The 22,439-nt window shown below is 36.2% G+C and overlaps 2 protein-coding genes across 2 annotated transcripts; one reads left to right on the forward strand and one right to left on the reverse strand.

The window, feature by feature from the left end:
• The first annotated feature begins 3,735 nt into the window (after positions 1 to 3,735).
• On the forward strand, positions 3,736 to 10,325 carry LOC104905323 (hypothetical protein). The gene is made up of 6 exons (XM_010693820.4): positions 3,736 to 4,045; positions 5,367 to 5,517; positions 5,645 to 5,738; positions 6,160 to 8,331; positions 9,466 to 9,562; positions 9,779 to 10,325. Exons 1-4 carry the CDS (start codon positions 3,831 to 3,833, stop codon positions 6,423 to 6,425), a joined length of 726 nt encoding a protein of 241 aa, XP_010692122.1. The 5' UTR covers positions 3,736 to 3,830; the 3' UTR covers positions 6,426 to 8,331; positions 9,466 to 9,562; positions 9,779 to 10,325.
• A 404-nt stretch (positions 10,326 to 10,729) lies between these two features.
• Positions 10,730 to 21,330, reverse strand: LOC104905321 (nuclear pore complex protein NUP62). Its single transcript, XM_010693818.4, has 10 exons — positions 21,004 to 21,330; positions 18,015 to 19,368; positions 15,634 to 15,730; positions 14,788 to 14,872; positions 14,472 to 14,594; positions 13,452 to 13,529; positions 12,799 to 12,902; positions 12,174 to 12,261; positions 11,986 to 12,084; positions 10,730 to 11,343 (listed from the first exon to the last, which is right to left on the reverse strand). Exons 2-10 carry the CDS (start codon positions 19,165 to 19,167, stop codon positions 11,254 to 11,256), a joined length of 1,917 nt encoding a protein of 638 aa, XP_010692120.1. The 5' UTR covers positions 19,168 to 19,368; positions 21,004 to 21,330; the 3' UTR covers positions 10,730 to 11,253.
• Positions 21,331 to 22,439: the final 1,109 nt, after the last annotated feature.

Consider the following 22,439-nt stretch of genomic DNA (forward strand, 5'->3'; position numbering starts at 1 on the left):
GCTCAACACCGTTCGGGCCAGTACACCACCAAATCAGGATACTATACACTGCTGATGCAGCAGGAAAATGAAATACAAAGCATGACAACTACCAGGAATCTGCGTTTCTACCGCATAATCTGGGGATTGAACATCATGCCAAAATGGAAACTCTTCTTATGGAAAATTTGCCACAACAGTCTGGCTACCAAAGAGGGACTCCATCGGAGAAATATAGGGCCTTCCCCCGCATGCCCTATATGCTCTCACAGCTCTGAAGATACCCAACACCTATTCCGCTTCTGCCCTATAGCATCTAGGCTATGGCTCAACTCACAACTATGCATTAATTCTGAATCCAACGCCCACATTCCTATGGAAGCATGGCTGATTAATTGGGTGCTATACTTTAGGAAGGAAGATGGACACCTAGGATCTTGATTACCAGTATTCATAGCTATCCTCTGGGCAATATGGTGTTCTCGCAATGCATATATTTTTCGTCAGCAGGTGCGTGACATGGTCTCGATCCAGGCTTTGCTATCCACGGCCCAACAACAACACGAACATTTTGCAGAAGGATTATCTCTCAACCATGGACCTACACAAGACCCTCTGCACCCCCTGGGTTCCTAGTCGCTAACATTGGCCAAAATCTGCAGGGTACACGGCAAATCCGTATACAAACGGATGGCTAATGGGATCGTAACACCGGGTACGGCAGTGCGGCATGGATTGCAACAGCTACTACTGGCCTTTCAGATTCCATCCACGGTCATGCGTCTTTCCACCATATGGGATCGGCGCTCCAAGCGGAAACTGCAGCATGCCTCAAAGCCATACTATGGGCAAAGACAAATCGCTATCACAGCCTGACTATCATCACCGACTCGGCAAACCTTGTTCACTCGCTCAATTCCAGACACATCCACGACATTGATACACACCATACTATTACGGACATTCGTGCAACGGCAAAGACATTCCAATGGTGTTGTATTACAAAAGTCCCAAGAGAAAGTGTACGCCAGGCTAATGATCTTGCGGTCACCTGCCGCCTCCTCGGTGGCCCTCCTATCTCCTTCTAAATTTATCGTACGTTTCTCCGATGTCAAAAAAAAAAAAAAAAAAAAAAAAACTTTGAAGGTATGTGATAGTAGATGAAGAACTTGAGTGCAAAATTGATCTACAATTGATAAAGCTAGTTGTTCTGCTCTTTTTCAAACTATTACTAGGAGTTCAAAAACTACGAACTTAGAATAGAGTTTCACTAAATTTATACTTCTTTCGTTCCAATTTATTAGTTATATTAGAGCTTTTATAACTCCTAATAATGTACAACTATAACTATCTTAATATCTTTAATTATGTATGAGTATAGATTATTAAAAAAAATTATATTTCAAAAAATCAAGACAAATCTAACGATATAACATTACATAAGACATACTAGATCGATTGTCAAAAGGGAGTGTATGGATGTGAAAGTCCATATGTTACAAGTAATTTAGAACGGAAGAGGTATGTTGAGTAAATAATTATATATCGATTACGTATAAATAACTTAATTACCTCATCTTTTTTTCTAATTAACTTGAAGCGATTTGTTTTAAGCAGATGTGAGAAAGCATTTAAATTGACACTACAATTTAACATTTACTTAATTACTACAATAGAGGTAGACTAATAGTTCAACAAAGCTTAGCATGAAAACAAGCAAACTCTTTTTTCTTTAGATTTAGGTGTCAGCTTAGAGATTATTAAGTGCTAAACTAGTAAACTGTTTCATGTTTATTCTAATACAGATAAGATCACCCATTTGAACTTTGGATGGAATTTACGTTTGCACTTTGTATACACAAGTTTAATTGTAAATTGAAATTACCAACTCTTAGAAAGCTTTATGAAGATATAAAGAGATTCTTCTTCTTTTTCCTTCATCTGATATATGGGTATTTTTTGTGTTTGTTTATTTGATAAACATGGATAGACTTTGCTAATTCTAATTAAAGTTAGAAATTTTTATATAATTCACAATCATAGAATCCTCAAAAAATAACCACAAAGTTGTATTAGGATTCGTTTCAATGCGAATTTCAATTAATTTTTTTTTTTGAAGGGAATCCTAAAGGGCATTAATTAATTATAAATCACTCAAAGCAAGATTTATAATAGAGTCCGGGAAATCATCCACCTACACTCGTTTCCCGCTCTCTCAAGGTTGGAAGTGAGCTAACTCATGTACAACATGGTTTTCCGAGCGCTTAACAACAGACTAATAAACTGACAAAAAGGAAGAAACAACATGAAAAATATCCTCAATAACAAGATGAAAATCACTTGACCCTTGAAGATTTTATTGGAGCGCTTGAATCACCGCCAAACAGCCACTCTCAATCTCCACCCTTTCGAACCCCAACTCCTTCGCCAAAAAAACATTAATTTATAAAAGAAATAGAAGGTTGAGGGAAGCTCCTCTGACCTATCCCCTTGTAAGTAACTAGTATGGGCTGGCATTAGGCGGCTTGGTCCGAACCATTGAGTATTTTTTTTTTTTTGGATCCATTTGAGCCACAAAGGCAGTACAAAGTACAAAGAAGGAAAAGGGAGATTCAGACCTGTGACCTATCATTCACAGCACCTCAATCTCAACCATTAGGCCAAGACATCTTTGATTAGGATTTGAGTATCTTGTAAAAGAAAAGATTAATGTTAGAAACAAACATCTAGATAGGTTACACGATTAATTCGTTTAATTAAATGAGTTAGTTTAGGTTTATATCTTTAACTCTAAAATAATTTGTTTTGACATGTTTAGCTAATCTATATTAAAACATCGCCAAATAAAATATCAAGAAAATGTAAGTTTGGTCATAATTCTATATATATATATATATATATATATATATATATATATATATATATATATATATATATAATATATAATATATATATATAAATATATATATATATATATATATGTTATTATTAATTTATTACATTTGAAAACACTAGACATGCATACTTTTTAATAAAGTTATCCACTTAGGTCTCTAATGAAATAATTACTTTATCTTAACTAATATTTCGTCTGTTTTAAATTATAAGGCATTAAGTTAAAAAATTCAAAATATAATGCATTCTACAATACTAATGTGTAACTTTATACTATCAAGATAAGATTATAGGTTAATGCATTTTATATCATCAATACAATATTTAATGTCGATTCTTATTACCTATGCAAATCTAACTAAAAACTAACTAAATTCTTAATCGTAAAAGTGATTTACATGCTTCATCATTTGAAACGGATGGAATGGTAGTAAATATGATCGAATGAATTCCTTAGGTCACATAGGTAATAACCCATTCAATGAATAGGTAGATTAGGGTTGAGTTTTTCAATATGTTTATTAACCTAGTTAAATTTGGATAAAGAAATTCTTCAACTCGTTTATTATCGACCGAAACACAAACTCAAACATATCCAACATGTTTTATGTTTTACGCCCTAAATGCATTTTATTGATGTTTATATAAATATATTAGTAGTCATGTGTCTTGAACATCATAAAAAACAACAGACACAAAAATTGGAATAGAAGAAAAAAAATTCTTGGCATGATTACAAATTTTTCTAATTATAACTAATGTGACGTTACGGTAAAAAATTGTGCTTAGATTCCCTCGAGCAAAATAGATACCATGAGATATATATCTTGAGTTAATACACAAGTTATCCATTTTCATCTTTTGTCATCATTCACCAAAAACATTGCCTTTCTTTTACTTAATAAATTGAGATACCAAAAAAATAACATTCACACAAAGTTACCTAAGAAGAGATAATGGGTGGAATAACATTTGGTAGACCAACAAATTTGGCTGGAAATTCTTCTTATCCTTCATCTTCTTCTTCATCTTTAAGTAACATTCCAAGGCATTTTAATGGTGATAAAAATGAGATTGAGAGTCAAACATCAAATGGGTCTTCCATTGATTCTGTTTTTGGTTCTGTTCCAACTCGACTCGAGGTCGAATATGCAGTTACAGCTTTTCAAAGGTATGAAACAGTTGATATCTTTATATTTAGACATGTTTGTGATAACTGATAACATAACAGATTAACAGTAGGGTGCTTCTTTTGTACTACCTTCGTGGTTCATATGGATAAAAAAACAGTAGTGTGCTTCAACTATGTTCTGATTATTGTAGGGTTGGTTAACTACAATGCTTTAATATTTTCTCTGTTTTTTGATTGTATCATTTGTTTTTTTATGTATGTGAAGACACTTCTTTGAGGTTTAATTTCTGTATAAGAAAATTATAAAAAGTTGATATATATAGTTAGAATTTTCTTATTGAGACAATGTTCATATGTCAAATGGTGCAACTAATAAAATAGATCTAATATGTGTTGAAGTTTAAGGCGATTTTCATATAATTCCTCCGTTCCGTAATAAGTGTAACACTTTTCCCTTTTATGTGAGAGCTTTTTTAGAGAAATGTTTCACTTATTATGGAACGGAGTGGAGGTTTTGACGGGTGAGGACTGACAAGAGGAAAAGGCGAAAGTATCTCCTACAACAGTTGTAAATCTGGAGTGGAAAACTTAAAATCAAATTAAAGGGGAAGGGGGAAGGGAAAAGATCCTCCTCCCCTCCCCTCTTCTTTGTTTTTCAAAAAGTAGATTAATCAAAATAGACAATACACAAAGAGCATGTTGTTGTTCTACAAGTACTTGAATACAAGGGGTAACAAATTGGGCCTTTGAGGCAGTGGGTTAGACTTGTGTCTTTCTGAAACTTTTGTACCAACCATCATTCATTTAAGAACAAAAAAAATTGACAGAAATAATCCCAACTATGACAAATCTGCTCAAAATAATTCCAATTTTGGGTTATTCTTGAATAATCCAAACTATTTGAGGTAGTTTCCCAAAATAATTCAAACTTCGAGAATAACCCATAGTTAGGATTATCTTGAGTGGAACGATGATAGTTTGGATTATTCTTGTCAATTTTTCCTTAAGAACTAGTTATTAGGCTCGGGCTATGCTCCGGGTAAGGAAAAAATTTCAATTATTTATATATTACTTTATGATAATAACACTAAATACAAGTTAGTCTAGTGGTCAAAACTTTAGTATATGTATTTGAGGTCTCGGAATCAAACCCTATACTATGCACTTTCTTAATTTTTTTATTGTACATGGATTACATGAACTAAAACTCCTTAGGGAGAGTGCCACGTGGCACAGTTTCTTATTTTCGCATGCCTTTTCATATATTTGTATAGATATCATTTTTTCATAAGATGTTTTATGCGTTCTAATCTCTGTTCGAGATGACCAACTCTAATAGAACTTCTGTCAAATTTTGTAGTTTCATGATGGAAGGTCTTTCTTCATCAATGTCAATATTGAATCGTCTACAGCCTCTTTTGAACCATCATGATCCAACAATACTACAATCTACTGGATTTCAGAGAGTTTATGATGCTTTTCTCCTGTTACAATCAGTGCCATCTGTTCGAGTAAGTAATCGCTCTACATTGTTTTGCTATTGCATTGCAGCTTCTTAGCATCAGCCCCTGCCTATTTTTCTTTCTATTGATGTTAAGAAACGAGGAAATCGAAGTTAAATTTCTGAATGACATGCAGAGAATGGTAGTATCCATATCATCTGATAGAACTGTGTGGGATGCTGTAATGAAGAATACAGAAGTTCAGGAATTTCGCCAGTCATTCCATCAAGGTAAGTTAGCAGATAGTGTGACTTAATAGTGTCTTCAAGCATTATAGTTTAGAAATTCCCCCCATAAGACAAAAATCTAGTTGATTATGCAGTGAAATTTAGCCTAATAATCAAGATTTAGCCATATTCCCCCACTAGAGTTCTCATGGTTTAATGTTACATCCAATGCATTGAACTTTCTATCTCGTCGATGCCTCTATCGCTTTTTACTTGCTACATTGGCCTTTTTACTGTCTTTAAGATTACTTGACCATCAATATCTTTATTCACATATCGTAAATATTTTTTGTTGCGAAAGAAATTGTCAAAGTTCATGTATTTCGACCCTCAAAAAGCAAATGTAGCGGAGAAAAGGTGACTGTTGGAGTAATTAACATCATGTACTGATGCAAGTTGATATAAAATATGGTGTTGCACGCAGCTAAGGCAAGCAGAACGCAGAGGTCTGATGAAGAACCTGACTTGGTTTCAATCATATTGAGATGGATTTTAGACAACATGAAGCTTAAAATTTTGCAACTTATTGAGAATTTGAAGTCACTGATTAGCAAGAGTCTTGAGTCTCCTCAAAATGAGAACACAAATGCCGAACTGAAACATGGTTTTGAAGAGATGATCGTCTCTACTGTACTTCTTTCCACCATCACTCTCATGATTGTGCTTGTGACTCGTGCCTATGGAGCGTAATCCTTGTTAATACTCGTTGATTTGAGTTTATTAACATAATAGCATGATAGATGTACATATTTGTGTATATTGGAAATTAGTCATTTGATTTCAAAGTTGTGTATTGAAGCCTTTTGAAAGTTGATTATCGTGGATCATGGCTTCCCAACCCTTAAAAGGACTTGGACAATTATCCAACGGTTAGACAACTAACAGAGGACGAAATGTTGATAATATGTGGCAATTACATTTGATATAAAGCCAGTGCATTCTCCATTCCATATATGTGCATGCCATTCCATCAAGAACAATAACACGATATCAATACATGTCAGTTGTATCAACGTGTACCGCTTTCCATGCTGAATTAGATGTGGGTCTAAAATACTCTTACTACAGACATAACTCTAACGTCGTTAGGTTTTCCTCTCTCCCCTCAATTTTCTTTCTATCCACACATCATCCTCTATTGATGAACCTTCAAGCTTTCTATTTCCTCCCACCATCTCCATTTGTGACATTTTAACCTCGGAATTTTGTCTCTCTCCTACCATCATCGTCCACTATTATTTTTCTTGAATTTTCAGGTAGTTTCTTGAATTTTCGGGTAGTTTAGTTCTTTTCTCTCCCCTACCCCCACCCACGTAGACCCCCCACCCCATCACCCCCAACCCGCTGCCCCAACCCTCCACCACCCCTTTGAATCATGCAGCCTCACCTCCCTTGCCCCCTTTGAAATCTGGCAATGCTCTTCGTGTTTGCGGTGTTCATCTAGTGCCGGGGGTGCTGAGTAAGGGGCTCTTCGATTTTCGCTGCTGTTCTCATATCTATTCTTGTTGGATGTCGAAAATCAAAATGCGGTGGGGGTGAGGTGGGGGTTGCGGAATTCGAAGGTGGGAGAAGGGTAAGGGGCTGCAGAATTCGAAGGAGTGGGGGTTAGGTTGGCGGTGAGGTGGGGTCGGTGCTGGGGTTGAAAAGGAGATGAGTAGTAAGATTATTTTAGAACCAAACACAAACCCCAAAGGTATCTGAAGAATTTCCTAAATTTAAAGGATAATTTGAAAATGACGACAAACATCAGGGATACTTGAGAAATTTTCCAAAAACAAAAGAAATGCTTGTAACCTTTGCTAAGTGAACAATATGCAATGAAAGGTTAAATATTCAACTTTTAATCTAAATCTTGAAGGTTTCAATCCAAGATCGGCCACTACTATATATATTGACTTTTACTTTTCTATACAACAGGTCACTTTGCACACCCCCATCCTCCTAAGTATTGTACCCATATACATGTCATGTGGCCAGCTGGCTACATCCATTTACCTTTCTTTCTCTCCACATGACATGCATAACATATTTCCTCATCGTACCAAAATCTGCTGGTCGTCTTTAAAGAGATAAGATAACTGGTAAGTGGTGTGAGCAAGATTCTTTCCTTAAAAAACTAATCTGGTTAAAGACGAAAAGTGGTTAGACTCATTCAGCAGCTTTAGCTTTTGAGTTTGCAAAGTCCATATATATTGTACAGATACTTGAAACCACACCACTAGCATCATTAACAAAAAATAATTCGACAATTTTATTATATAGGAGTACTATACAAATATATATTATCTTCCTTAATAATGAATGCATCCTAGACAACATTAACAAATCAACCACTTTCATATTTCATTTTTGTCATCCTTTACTGAAACTATTGGCACCTAAGAATGGATGAAGAAACTGGTGGAAGATCAATGTTTTCAGCTGCAACTGCAAATTCAGACACTTCCACCGTTGTTCCCGCCTCGATTTCGCCATCATCATCAGGTGATAGACATGAGATTGAGAGTCAAAGATCAAGAGAGTCTTGTTTTAATTCTGTATTTGAGTCTGCTCCCACCAAAGCTGAGGCCGATGACTCGATGGTAGCCTTCCAAAGGTATTAACAGCAAATAGACCTTTTTTTTCTGGTAGGCCTGTTTTGACTGCTTTGTTTCCTCTCTTTTTTCTTTTCTGTTACTACTCATTTTCCGTCTTTGGTTATATTATACTAGTCTTATATGCACATAATGCATGCGTTAATTTCAAAACATGTTATTCTATTATATACTTGATCCGTATTATAGTTATGATAATGTGAAAGATTAATAGTTAGATAAATTTACATATATTAATTCGCTAATGTAAAAAACCAACAAAGGTTAAAACGTATGAATAAGAATCATGATAGAAGCAGTAACAAGATCTCATGTTATTTGTTTGCTCATCTGTAGAACTTCAAATAAGTGAATAAAGAGCAATAAGCAAAGAAACTATCTTGAGTTTACACTTTACAGTACACCTAGATGTACTACTATATAGATAAGTTTTGCAAACGCCATGTAAACATTACTATCTTACCTAGTATTAAAATCGAATGCAAAAATTACCATCATAAATCATGATATCCTAATACATGGTCAGGATTATTTTTTTTTCTGAACCATACCCGGTTTTCAAAATCCATTTTTGGATCCAACTGATCCGGATTCGACCCGGGTCAGGCCCCAATTGGGGGAAAAGCTCTCCCACACACTCTGTTGCGTTTCCAGGGCTCGAACCCGAGACCTCTGATTAAGCTAGAGCAACTCCCTTACCAGTTGATCTAAGCATATGTTGGTATGGTCAGGATTTTGATAACATAAGATATTACCTAGGAGTCTAGAAATATTGATGTGTTTGGTATGACACTTGCTTTGCTTTATTACTTAATGTTGCTTATGTCAGACCTCTACTATTCATCTAAAAGAAATTTTTGTACTTCCTCCGTTTCGTTTTAAATGCAGCAAAAGAATATTTTATATCTCACAAATAATACCTATTTGTTGCATTTAAAACGAAACGGAGGAAGTAGAAGGGATCACAAATTTTCTGCTTAAAATTAAGCAAGCCAATTAAGTTGAGCCGGTTCGACTCATGAGTTATGATTCCCCCTAAGATGGAGTAGTAGAGGTTTGGGTTAGGCCTAAACCGACACTTTGACGTAGATGATCTTGTTCCAACAAAGTCTAATTGAGTTTCAATCCGATTGTAGTTTCATGAACCATGAGGGACCAAGAATGCTGGTGGAAAATCCCGAATTTCAGATCGTTCAAGATGCTTTCCAGTTTATGAAAGTGCCAATGGTTCAGGTAACTCATGAATACAAGATTGTTCCATCACTATGTTTAGTGTCCGGCTATATACCTAATTGTTCTCTACACAATAAAGAAAGAGGGTAAACTGTTATTTCAGTTTAAAGCAGGCTCTACCATCGTTTTCTCTATTAAGAAGCTCGCTCACTACTCGTGAATGTATCGCACAAGCTTAAAATCTAGTTGCTAATGGAGTATATTATATGCATGCAGGAAATGGTAATTTCTGTAATGTGTGATGGAGGTGTCATCGCTGCTATGTTGAGGAACAACGCGGTTCAGGCGTTCTTACAGTCTCTCATGTTTGGTAATTCAGCAAGGTTAACAAATGGTACAACTGCAGCAAACACAGAGGGGTCCGACAGCATTGTTTTAGTGATAATGAAATGGCTCCTAGAAAACATGGAGTGTGGAATTCTAGGAATATGTGGTGGTTTGAGGTCATTTATTAACAGTGCTACTTTTGAGTCCCCTCAACTCGAGAGCATAGACTCGGCTAGTTCCAAGCGAGCCATCGGCTTGACGCTCTTTCTCTCCGTCACCAATCTCTTGATCGTGTTCGTAGGGCGTGCCTTGAAAAGAAACCTCCTGAGTTAGAAGTCCTCCTCAACTCATTACTCATCCAAATCACCCATCCTTGTACTAGTATTTGACTCTTTCATTATGGTTTTGTTGTACTATTGAGTGTATTCGTACTTTATTTAATAAACGTATTATATCCTATTGAAAAATGGTATCGAAATATTATTAAATTTTTATACTTTCTTTGTTCTATTTCAAACGAAATGTAGAACCGTCGCACAAAAATTTAAGAGATGAGAGAGATAGAGAGGAAGGAAAAGAATAGACTCGTGTCATGAGGATAAAGATAAAGAGAAGTGAATATCAAATAAAGTAATATTTCATTTGTTTCAAAACGACCTAAAATGGTAAATATTTCATTTATTTTAGAACGGAGAAAGTATTTTTTTTTTAGATCAGTCTTGATTGTTTTACAACATAAAATTTCTATCCCACTTCATCTGGTTGGATTAAAAATACATTTTTATTAGAAAACTAAATTCTAGGTAAAATATAATTAGAAATTAATTGTGCTTTACTTTGTTATGACAAAAAAAAACATTTCAATAGAAAAGTAACTACAGAGATAAGAAGGAGAGGATGTAGGAAGGAGGTAAACAAGAAGATAATAAACAGAGAAAATTTGTCATTCTTTACTTTACAGAGAAAGATGATTTTACTATAGGGATTTGGGAAGACTAGTTTCCATCCGTTACAAATCAAACTAGTAAGAACAGGAAAATCAAATTTCAACGAAAAACATTTTCCTATCAACCAAACTCTCGTTAGAGACTTTTTTTTTTTGCCCATTTTTTCATTTGAGGCTGTGTTTACTCATTTGAACCTATTCAAATGAGCAAATAATTGTTGTAAAAATAGCATTGGGTACACCGTACACCTACGTTAGCGAGGAACAAAAAAAAAACATCAGCACAAAATCTAGGACTCCAATAGCATCAATATTTACCTCCTTCCCTATTGAATCGGACGGAAAATTTAAATGCTTAACAGAACTGATCAGGTGGATAGAGTACTGTGTGATGAGTTGAACTGGCCTCTTGGGGAACCCCTTGCAAAAGACCACACTTGAGAAAGTAAACTGCTCCTATCTAAGAAGGCTCCAGAAATCAGCTCCACAATCTTGGGGCCACTAGTTCACGATCAGCAGCTGAACCTTGACTTGCAAGATTCTGGATGCGAACTGAAAACTCTTCCGCCTAAAACGATTGACAGACATTAGAAACCAATACAAGTGGTAACTTGGATCAAATGAATAGCTAACTTTCATGCAAAACTGACAACGATAAAAATTCTTGTCTCGAACAGTCCAACAAAGTGGGACCGTCTACTAACACACAAAAAAAAGAATTTCTTACCCATTTGCTTTTTCTATTTCACCGTTTTCAAGACACATCTTTGACCATTGATATCTTTAATTACATATTAACATAAATTATAGAGATTATGTTTAAAATATACACATTGAAACTATCTAACAAAATCTCAAATGAAAAATAAAATTTCTTAGTGAAATAATATGATCAAAATGAACTTTGACATAGAGAAGTAATTTATGAAGCTAGTTCTCCATGTAAACTCGGTGGTCAGGACCTTCATTCACACATAAACATAGAGTACCTCATGTCACATGCATTGCAAAATTTTAGAGGTCTAGTAAACAACAGTGTCATAAAAACAGAAAATTGATGAATAGTATGTTTGAAACAAGTAAAGAAAGCTCAATAATTCATCTACACATATCATGAAACTACCAGGTTATATTCAAATTAAAATTCAGAATGAGCTTGCCAAATAACCTGTCACGAGATACGAAAAAAGAAAAGCTACAACTTGCTAACCTTTTCATCAATCCACATCAGAGAACTCAATTGATTATTCAAGATCCGCACCACCACATCTAATGGGCCCATCCCCTCTGTTGTATCAAGTTCTCCACCCTGAAATAAACCAGAAAATTTAAATGTACAGTTCCAGGAAGATGTTTGTAAAGTTAATTGGGCATGGACGGGGGGAGAAAGAAACATACCTGACTAGCATTCAGGGACTGGATGATCGATTTAATCTGCTCGGTCATATGTTCTAGTTCCTTTTCAAAAGATTCTGCCTGCTCGTACCTGCACCCAGGACACGTAAAAAGAAAGCTGTCAATTTATTCAATGATGCCATCAGACAATTCTAGTACTCATATCACCACCCTGAGATCACATATATTCCATATGTTCATAACAATGTATCTCACGCCATCACCTGCTTGGAACGGATCATTTAGGGATGGCCTCTGACAGGGACAACACACATTTTGACCATCAGGCAACCCCAGCTATGTTACAGAGTCTGGTGGTGCCATATGCAGTCCTTATGCCCATCAGGCAACCCCAGCTACTACAGGGTTATTGTCCAAATTTCCTGCCAAGCCAAGCCCGTGTAGGGTTTCAGGGGGGTGAATACAATTTAAATGGGGTCAGCATGACCATAAGAAGCCCACTCTCGTCTTTGGTCTAGATGGCAAATACGGACCCCAGCCATTTATTTCAAGGGAGACAAGAGCTAAAAAGACTCCTCACTAAATAATGGGACTTTCCATCTTAGAAACAGATGATATAAAAACCAATAATTGTGCACGAGATGGATCAATAAAACCAATTACTTACATTGCATCTCGAGTGGATGCAGCTTCATCATCGAGAAGTGATACACGTTCATCCTTGTAGATACGCTCAGCTTCTTCTTCAATACTTTCTAGAGCTTTATCAACCTGGATGAATCCAAAAGTACAAAATTATGGGAGGTCTGTATTAGAAAAGGTAGGAGCTCGTATGATACAGGCTCAAAAAAATAATTGGAAAACATAACAACAACAAGGGTAAGACAAGCATCAGTAACCAAAGTTAGCTCCTTAGGAACTATCAGATGCTGCACAAAAGTAAATGAAGCCAACCCTGAGAGCACAGGCCAAACCAACTACCACATGACACATCTTTATGTCTTGTATCTCCTATAATAGTAGTAGCATCTAGTCCATCATATTGATGTAACAAAACAAATAGATTGCAGATTGCGAAGATCCTAAGACCAATGTCTTCCATATCTACGCTGATTAACAGCTCATGCCACACTCAGTGCTTCTAATTACTTCATATCCAAGACAAAGTCATAATAAATTGATAAGATGGCCAGGAAAGTACAGCATTCAAGCTCGTGACAAAGGAATGTTATTTATCTTCAAACTACTACTACCATTGCACTATACCGAGCCAACGGACTCTTGAACAAAAAATATATAGCACAAAGTTGGTAGGATTACCTCTTGTTGATGAGTCTCTATTAACTCCAGTTGTCTTTCCAGGTTGGATTGGGTCTCAACCACTTTTGCCACTTCTGTCTGGTCCCCAAAATGATACAACATCAAGAGGATAAAAATATAAACATAGAATCAGAATACAGATAAGCTATGGAGATTAGAGCAGTTAAATAATCTGATGAGATAATTGTATCCACTTGTGAAAAATCTTAGTTATATATAGAATTTTGATAGTCTCAAGTCTTGCTGTTGAAATATCCTCTAATCTTGGTAGTCGCATGCTTTCCTTCATAGACATACAAGCATGCCTTACCTCTGTGACCCCAGCCTACATATCTGTAATAGACTAGCCTAGGGGAGCAGGGGAAATATTGGTAATAAACACTAGTTACTATGTTAGGTTGAGGAGTAAGGCAAGTAGACTATAAAATAGAGGAGATTAGGGAGAAAGATCATGAAGAATATTTTTGGAGAGTTTATTTTAGTGGTTAGTTTGGGAGCATGACCAAGTCACTCGAATACTTGGCAATCTATCCTTATTTTATGTTATTTTCTTCTCTGTCAATCAATCAAATATTAGATATTAGTTCGTAGTTTTCCTCTAATTTGCCAAAGCAATGTCAATTCATTACAATATCCAATCTAGGCACCCATTATGATAAGACTTTTGCAACAAACGCATTCGAGATGCTTGTCCCTCTTCCCTTAAGAAGGGGTTGGGACTTGGAAATCTGGACTTTAGTAATAGATATCCTTGATATCTTTCTTAAGGAGACATTCAGTTCTACACTTCCCCTCCCCCCCCCCCCCTTTGGTACATCCTTTTTTTAGTTACTAAGATATTATTTTCTTATCCGAAAATAGAGGAGAAAATCTATCAGCAGGCATATTATGATCACATAATAATACAAATTTATAACAGAGATCATCAAAAGCAACATAGATAAAATATGTAAACCTACTTTTTTTGTTTCCCTAATAAGGCTGAACAAGCAGGTCAATGCAAAGACATTAATAGATCACCTCAAGTCGTAGAAGGACATCTCGATTTTGCAATATTCTCTTGTCCCAATCAGCAATTGCATTAGCCTGCTTCTGGAACTTTTTCGTACGATCTTGCAATTCAGAGTTCCAGTCCTTGATGATCTACCAGCACATAAGTCCAAAGAAAAACCACACATGTTAACTTTTTAGGAGCCCAGCAAGGGAACATATGAAAATATCAGCTCCCCCAATATAATAAAACTGTCAAAGCAAAGATAACTCCACAGGGATATAATGTGATAATTGATTCTGTCAGCATGTTTCCATGCAGCAAAGAAACAAAAAACTCAAGTACCTCCTCAACAGTTTTTCCAGTTATTTCAGAGGGCATCTTGGGAGTGGGAGCAGATGTTACTGGAGTGCTCACAGCAGGAGTAGTTCTACATAAGAGATAAAACAAGAGAAATGTCAGATTAAAGGCCAAAGATTATTCCTCAACAGAAACATTTGATCTGATAATGTTGACTATCACTCCACGCAATTTATTGGCACATAGCCAAAAAGTTGTTTTTGTATGGACAAAAGAGAAAGGAAAGAAGGGTTCATAACCCACAACATCAATCCATTGATTTTTGTGCAATAAATGATGAAAGTCGCAGTTGCGTTATGGATAATCTGTCCTCACGAGTCAACGACTTGTCTGGTTGACCATAAATAATGCGAGAAATGGATGTTCAAGAAAACTAATGGATGGCATAGTTGTTTGGATCTTACCAAAAAGTAAAAATAGAGGAAATAAAAATTCATGGGAAATATTAACTGCACATTCTCGCTAGGTCAATCAAAATTCCATGGGATTGCAAATTTCTTTATGCCAATGAAACAAATTTACGACATATCCTAGGAATTGTATGAAGAAAATAATTTACAGTGAAATACAACAACTTAGAGCAATGTAATTCCCATGTCAACCAAACAAGCACCTAATCTCCCCTCCCCCTACCAAACACATCTTCACACCTTCAAAAAAAAAAGATGAGGGTGACCAATTTATGGTACCCCCCCCCCCCCAAAGAATCTTACCACAATTTAGAAACAGCTCATAATCATCATTGTCATCACTAAAGAAAGCAAGATGGCAGCAGAGAATAAAATCTTCAATTATATTAGAGCATAGCTGCAAAGATCAACGGGCACTAACCCACTACTTGAGGCTACAGCAAGAGATGAAGATGTTTGCGCTGCAGTTGTTGTAGAGCTGGGGATGGACGCTGAGGCAGAAGTTGAAGCCAGAAGACCTAAAATAGAAATCTCACAATCACATAAACAATACAAGCTTCTCGAGTACCATATGGCAAATTGAAAAACAAATAGTAAAGAAATTATGTTTCAAGGATCATCAATATGTACTCTTCATCCTCAGTGGCATGCTTCAGGGTATTGCAGGTGCATATCCTAATTGAGATGTATTTTTTTCTTCAAAGATAAAACTCAAACAATAATAGAGCACAAATTGCAGAAGACCGTAACAACATAGGATCTTTGACACTTGAATGCAATTAGAAAATCACAAAATATCATTTGTACACTTTTGAGTAAAAACTCACAGCGTCACACTAAGGAGCAAACACATTATTGCAACACATCATACATAATATGTTTTTCAAAGCAAACGACAGTATAAAGCCAATATGAACTTGTTGACAGAGAGAGAAAAGCGGAAAAAAAAAAAATTAATTCCCACAAGATCCATGAAAATTACTAACAAACACAGTTACATACAGTTCAAGGTGCGTTCTCTTCACCTTAGAACAAAAAGTATGATGAGCTCCAATCAAGAGTAAACATAAGGTGAAATCGGGAATGATCGGGTCTAATCAAGTCCAATAAGTTCTGTTCAAACGAATAGAACACACACCCTACATCTCCATAAACCCACATCCCATATATTATTTTGTCATTCGAAATATCCCAAATATCTAAGTTCTAGCTTGCCAGATGCCCTCCCCGCTCCTCCCCTATTTTGCTCCCTTCTAAAACAAGTTCTTCAAACCCCATATGACTTAATAGGCAAGGAAATCATTTGGCACAGAAAACACAAGGGGGCCCAGATTGACATGAAACAAATCATGTATTTCATGTATTTCAAACCAATGATCCTAATACTTGGCAAGCATGCTCAAACTAGAGCTCTGCCATCAGAATCAAACAGCCAAACAGGTTGCATAACATAATTAATTTGTGACACTTGTATTGGTAGGGGCATAAAAAACTTCACTTCAGCCACGTCTGAGGCAATTGTTTTGCAATATTAGACCATATGAACAAAAAGGTTACATGTTTAACATATTATAATTAATTCAGCCAGAAGTATGATAAATGTGGCCAGCAGCAAGAAGAAGAAATCATAATTGTCATTTTATGATTGAAAACTTAAATTCTCACTATATGATTCATTTTTTGACTAACTAGAGTGCATGAAAGTCTTTGAAGAAATCTACTCTTGTTTATGATGGTCTTCCCTTTCTTTTATTGAGATTAAAACAATCAACTCGATCAATATCGGAAGATATATCCTATATAGAGTTAGACACATTTGTCCAATACTGGAAGCTATATCCTAAATTAGAAACGATAGGTCTGTTCATGCAAAGGCCAATTTAAGATAATGAGAGACGGTGCATCTGGCATCCGATACTAGCAATTCCAAACAAAATAACACATCCCCAAATCTCCATCCTACCTCCACCAATTTTATTTCAGGTTTCCATTTCCATATTCCTCTCCTTTTCAAAACTTGATGCACTGAGCTTCGTGATTAGCATCTGATTACCAATTTTGGCGACCTTTGAAAAACATATATATATATATATGTTTTTGCTTCACTTAATAATTGGCATTGCTCACATAGTCACAAACTTACATTTCCATGATACCTAGATGCGCTCCATGCCACATCTATAGAAACAAACACATTGTTTACATCATTCCAACAACATGCATTCATGAGACGTGTAGAGAAATAAACATGGTTACCCATTTGGAGTAAAAGAAAACCAAACTGGCCTAAAAGAAAGAATAGAGCTTCTAAAATATCCACTTACTAGGGTTTGGATTCTACAATAAAAATGCTCTTTTCAAGATCTTGAAATGTTGTCAAGGCAATACAAAGTCAATGACTATATAGCTAGAGCAGATTCAATTACCACCAAGTCTATCAACATAGAAAAGTCTCTCATATTTGAGTTCAATTTAGATTGGTTGATAGAGCAATTGATTGGATTATTACCCATATTCTCTCCCTCCATGCAGTTTCCAGAAATCACCTAAACGTACTATCAACTATATATAGAAAACTCCAATTGTTGCATAAAAACTTAAGTTCTAAAATTAGAGGAAAGACTCAGCATTATTCAACTATATGCATTCTTCCACATCACAGTTCATACAGTCATTGCTCCAAATCCATGATGAGAATACAACTAAACATCATAATGTCAACTAAATTGTTACTCAAGCAACAGAACTATATGCAATAAAAGCTGAAAGGTTGACGACACAACAAAGTTGAGCAAAGCTCACCAGTAGCAGCGGCAGTAGTAGTAGTGGCAACAGTCCCAGTAGTAGCAGCAGTAGTGGCAGTGGTAGGAGTAGTCTGCTGAGACTGAGCAGGGGTAGTAGTCTTGGTAGTAGGAAGAGTAAAACTCGGAAATGCAGCAGTAGTTCCAGAAGAAGTCGACCCAGTAGAGACCCCAAATCCAGAAAACGCACCGGCTGCCGGTGAAGACGAAGCTGCTGGAGTTGCAACAGTTGACGAATTCAGAGAAAACCCAGTAAACGGTGCTGGTGCAGCAGCAGCGGCAGTAGCAGCAGGGGAAGGGGCAGAAGAAACAGGCAGAGAAGACGGGGTTGTTGAGGTGGTAGGAGTTGAGAACAACGACGCAGCAGCAGCAGAAGCAGTAGTAGTGGGAGTAGCAGCCGCACCAAATAACGGCTTTGAAGCTGAAGCTGAAGCAGCAGCAGGAGTAGCAGCCGCACCAAATAACGGCTTTGAAGCTGAAGCAGCAGCAGGAGTAACAGTAGGAGTAGCAGCCGCGCCGAATAACGGCTTTGAAGGTGAAGCAGCAGCAGTAGCGGGTGCAGTAGCAGAGGAGGTGACATTGTTGAAATTGAATAAAGATGACGTAGCAGCAGGTGATGCAGAAGCAGGTGGAGTGAAGGAAAACGCTGGTGTTGTTGTTGTTGTTGTTGTAGTAGTTGTTGTTGGAGTTGAGGGTTTAAGAAAAGAGAATGCAGCGGAAGACGAAGAAGATGAAGATGATCCGAATAATGGTGACGGAGCAGTAGTAGTAGCGGCAGCAGTAGTAGTAGTTGCTCCGAATAAGGAAGGAGCAGTAGAAGAAGATCCGAATAAATTCGGAGTTGAAGAAGAAGAAGTAGCAGCGGAGGAGAGAGAAAAAGAAGGAGCCGATGATATTGGTGATGCGCCGAAGCCGAATGACGGAGCCGATGAGGTTGAAGAGGCAACGCCGAAGCCAAATGACGGAGCCGATGAAGCTGAAGATGCGGCGCCAAAGGAGAGAGATGGTGAAGGTGAAGCTGAAGAGGTGGCGCCGAAGCCGAAGGAAGGAGCCGATGAAGCGGAAGAAGAGGAGGAGAGAGAGAAAGAGAAAGGGGAAGGAGAAGATGATGCGGAAGATGTGTTGGAGAAAGAGAATCCAGTGAATCCCGCCATTGTTATGGATTGATTGTTGATTTTGTGTTTGTCTGTCAAATTTTTCAGATTGCGGAAATTGGAGATTGGAAGTGGAGAGAACTGAGGAGGGAAGTGTTCATTTTTTCTAGGGGTTTGAAATTTGGGGGTTTTAGAAGGTGGTGCAGTGCTCCGATAGTCCGATGGTATCAATTGAATTGGGTCAAGTGAAAACGTCCAAACCTGTTACAAAGTACAAACCGTTAAGGAGGGGTGAGTTAATATTTTATCAGATATGACCAACGGTTTGCAGTGGCGGAGCCAGGATTTTAAAATTGGGGGGTCATAAAATAAGACAAAAGATATCAATATTAAAAATTTCACCACGCAAAGAAACATTATCTAATATCGGGTTGTTTTCTCATTGCCTTTAATTTTTTTGATCTAGGTGTATCACTCGTCGTTTCCTATATTCATTATTTAATACAAATTAACACATATAAACTAACTATATGAAAATCAATCAACAAATTAGCATCATACAACTATACAAGTACATAAGAAACCTGACATGGCTTAAGATTCAGATGATGTCTATTTTACCAGGAAGTAAATTGACATTCAGCAAATAATAACATTATTAAGAGTTCAAAATGGACTAAAAATTGACACATTTAAATTACTAACATTGTAGCATAAAAGAATGCTTCCTTAATTGCCATTGACTTTCTTTGATAATAGACAGTTTTAATGGAGTCGATTTTGCAGGAAAAAACATAAATAAAGAAGTTTCGCTTAGTGATAAATTGAACATGAGTTATCATACAAAATAACAAAAACAAAACATATATTGAATCAAATCATACACAACGCATTACGTGAACATAATATAATTTCTACCAACAACAATAAAATTCCCACATTCAAACTGCAAAGATAGGGGGAAACTTCAAAATCCCCAATTTGCAAACCCTAGAAAAATCAAAATCCTATAATTTAATGATTCAGATGTTAAGACTTACATAGACCACCGAAAAAGCGCGATGATTATGTCGAACACTGAAACCCGCCGTGAATTCACCAAACGAGATGACATAGTTTTCTATTTCTTATGAGATCAGGTTTTGTAGCCCATTTTTCTATTACTACTACTTAATTCTTCATTTTCGATGCAAACATTTAGCCACTATCATCCTACTATTTTAATCTGCTAAAATTCAAACTGAAAAAAGAAAAGAAAAAAAAAAGAACGCAAAGGGAGAAACCTGAACAAGTTGAAACTCACCACATGTGGTGGTTGGTGAGCAGTGGCGAAGCCAGGATTCTCAAAGTGGGGGGACAAAATCCGACCGTCAAACATTCGGAAAAAAATATGTAAAAAAAAAAAAACAATACACCACAAATTGTTTAATACTTAATGTTTTACATTCATTCTTTTAAAGAGAAATTGTCGAAGATCGGGTTGTTTTCCCTTAGCTTTGGACTTGTTAGAATTAGGTGAATGTGAATCACTTGGCATTTCCTATTAAATTGATAAACATTAATCAATTACATATCAAAGTATTCCTCTTCAAACCAAACTATTCAATATTTCAATTATAAATCAACTCATATTTATAATTTCCTAATTAGAAATTTCAAATTACAAACTAACAATTTCCTAAATCATGAGTTCATGACCAATTCCAATTTCCAATTTTCCAAACCAACAACAATTAAACAAATCCATCAACAACCATAAATCCACATTCCACAATCACAAATTAACATTTCACAAATATCATATTTCACACAACCAAATAATGTAAATTGTAAATATAAAATATTACCTTTAAAACAAACTTAAACTAAAACTTAGGGTTAGTTAAGAAAACTTACAAACTGACTGAAAAATGTAATGGCCGTCGGTCCGTCGAGTCGTCGACGTCGCTTCAGACTTAGGGTTTCTACTTTCTCTCTTCCTCACACTCTCTCTTCTCTTAAGCGTCTCTTTTTTTTTTCAGATATGACCAACGGTAATGGTGAGGTGGTGACCGAACAACGAGATGATATACCTGGTGGTGCAACAGCTCCAAGAGGAAGGGTGAGAACTACAAAGAATCTGGTGTCTGAGCCGGCAGGTTGGAAAATGTAGAGTGTGGGAGTGGAGAGCCCGGTGTCTACGTTTTATTTCGGCTAAAATTCAAAAATTTTGTTTTCTTTTTCCTACTATTACCAATGTGGCAAAGTTCTTAAATTTTCGAACATTTCAGATATCTGAAACAAAGCGTGGATTATGGACTAGGGTGCACAATGCTCATTGTGCATCCAAAAAGAACATACAATTAATACAAAAGAACATGAACTTTTTTCAACAACTTTTCTACTTTAAAAAAAAACACACGGCTTAAAATTAAAGAACGTGTAAATCTATATTTATAAAAGAACAAATGTTATAATGAAAAGAACATATAGTAAATGAACATCTGCCCTTAAGGTAAAAGAACATATATCTTTTAAATTTAAATTTGAAAAAGGAATCTTTACTTGCAAAATTTAAGGAAACAAATAATAATTTTTTTAAATTATAGACTCTAAAAATAATAAAACGACGTAGTTTAGAAAAGAGTGCATCATGCTCTACATGGACTTGGGTGCATGTACTTATTAAAATCTGAAATCGAAGAAAATTGGATTGAATATCCTAAATTTTGGATCGGGGCGACCATATGGCGTGTCGTGTCAATCAGTTCAAATATTTTAAACAGCTCTGGTAAGTCCAAACTCATTCTAGTTTTATATTTTATCCCTCAAAGGCTCAAATTTTCACCAGATTCTATAACTTCAATTGTATGTTTTTTCACCAGTTATCCCTTTGGTATTTCAAAAATCACGAGGTATCCGAAATGCACAAAATGCTCTTGATGACTGACAATGTCATTATTTCATTAATCATTAACTCTAATTAATCCTTCTTATACTAATTAAGCCCTTTAATCCTTACCCTAATTCCTAACACACAACCCCCACCCTAAACCCTAACCCTAACCACCCCTTCCTTCCTCTCTCTGCCCTCCCACTCCTTCTCTCTAATTTTAGCCCCAAAATGCAAATTAGCTTAAAGTGGTGTGAAATTGGGCAACAATGATGTGTTGGCATATTATTGGGAGTCTTTCTCAAATTTTGTACGCTCAAGAGTCAAAACTCCCTCCAAGTTGTTTATATTTTATTGCAAGTCATAGAGGAATCTTGTTTCAAGATTCCTCTCCTATACCATGGATAATCTCACCTTTAGGACTCAGCTTGGATTGGCAAGAACAAGAGGGCAATAATCC

Source organism: Beta vulgaris, chromosome 1 (genome assembly GCF_026745355.1).
Source record: "Beta vulgaris subsp. vulgaris cultivar EL10 chromosome 1, EL10.2, whole genome shotgun sequence".
Taxonomy (NCBI): Eukaryota; Viridiplantae; Streptophyta; class Magnoliopsida; order Caryophyllales; family Amaranthaceae; genus Beta; species Beta vulgaris.

What these genes read in the sequence shown, in the direction of transcription:
- LOC104905323 (XM_010693820.4), top strand. Translation starts at nt 3,831, where the DNA reads ATGGGTGGAATAACATTTGGTAGACCAACAAATTTGGCTGGAAATTCT. An exon ending in AATCAGTGCCATCTGTTCGA is followed by an intron (nt 5,518 to 5,644) that starts GTAAGTAATCGC and finishes AATGACATGCAG; the next exon opens with AGAATGGTAGTATCCATATC. An exon ending in TCGCCAGTCATTCCATCAAG is followed by an intron (nt 5,739 to 6,159) that starts GTAAGTTAGCAG and finishes TGTTGCACGCAG; the next exon opens with CTAAGGCAAGCAGAACGCAG.
- LOC104905321 (XM_010693818.4), bottom strand. Translation starts at nt 19,167, where the DNA reads ATGGCGGGATTCACTGGATTCTCTTTCTCCAACACATCTTCCGCATCA. An exon ending in ATGTCCTTCTACGACTTGAG is followed by an intron (nt 13,530 to 14,471) that starts GTGATCTATTAA and finishes TTTGGGGACCAG; the next exon opens with ACAGAAGTGGCAAAAGTGGT. An exon ending in TGATGTGGATTGATGAAAAG is followed by an intron (nt 11,344 to 11,985) that starts GTTAGCAAGTTG and finishes CAATCGTTTTAG; the next exon opens with GCGGAAGAGTTTTCAGTTCG.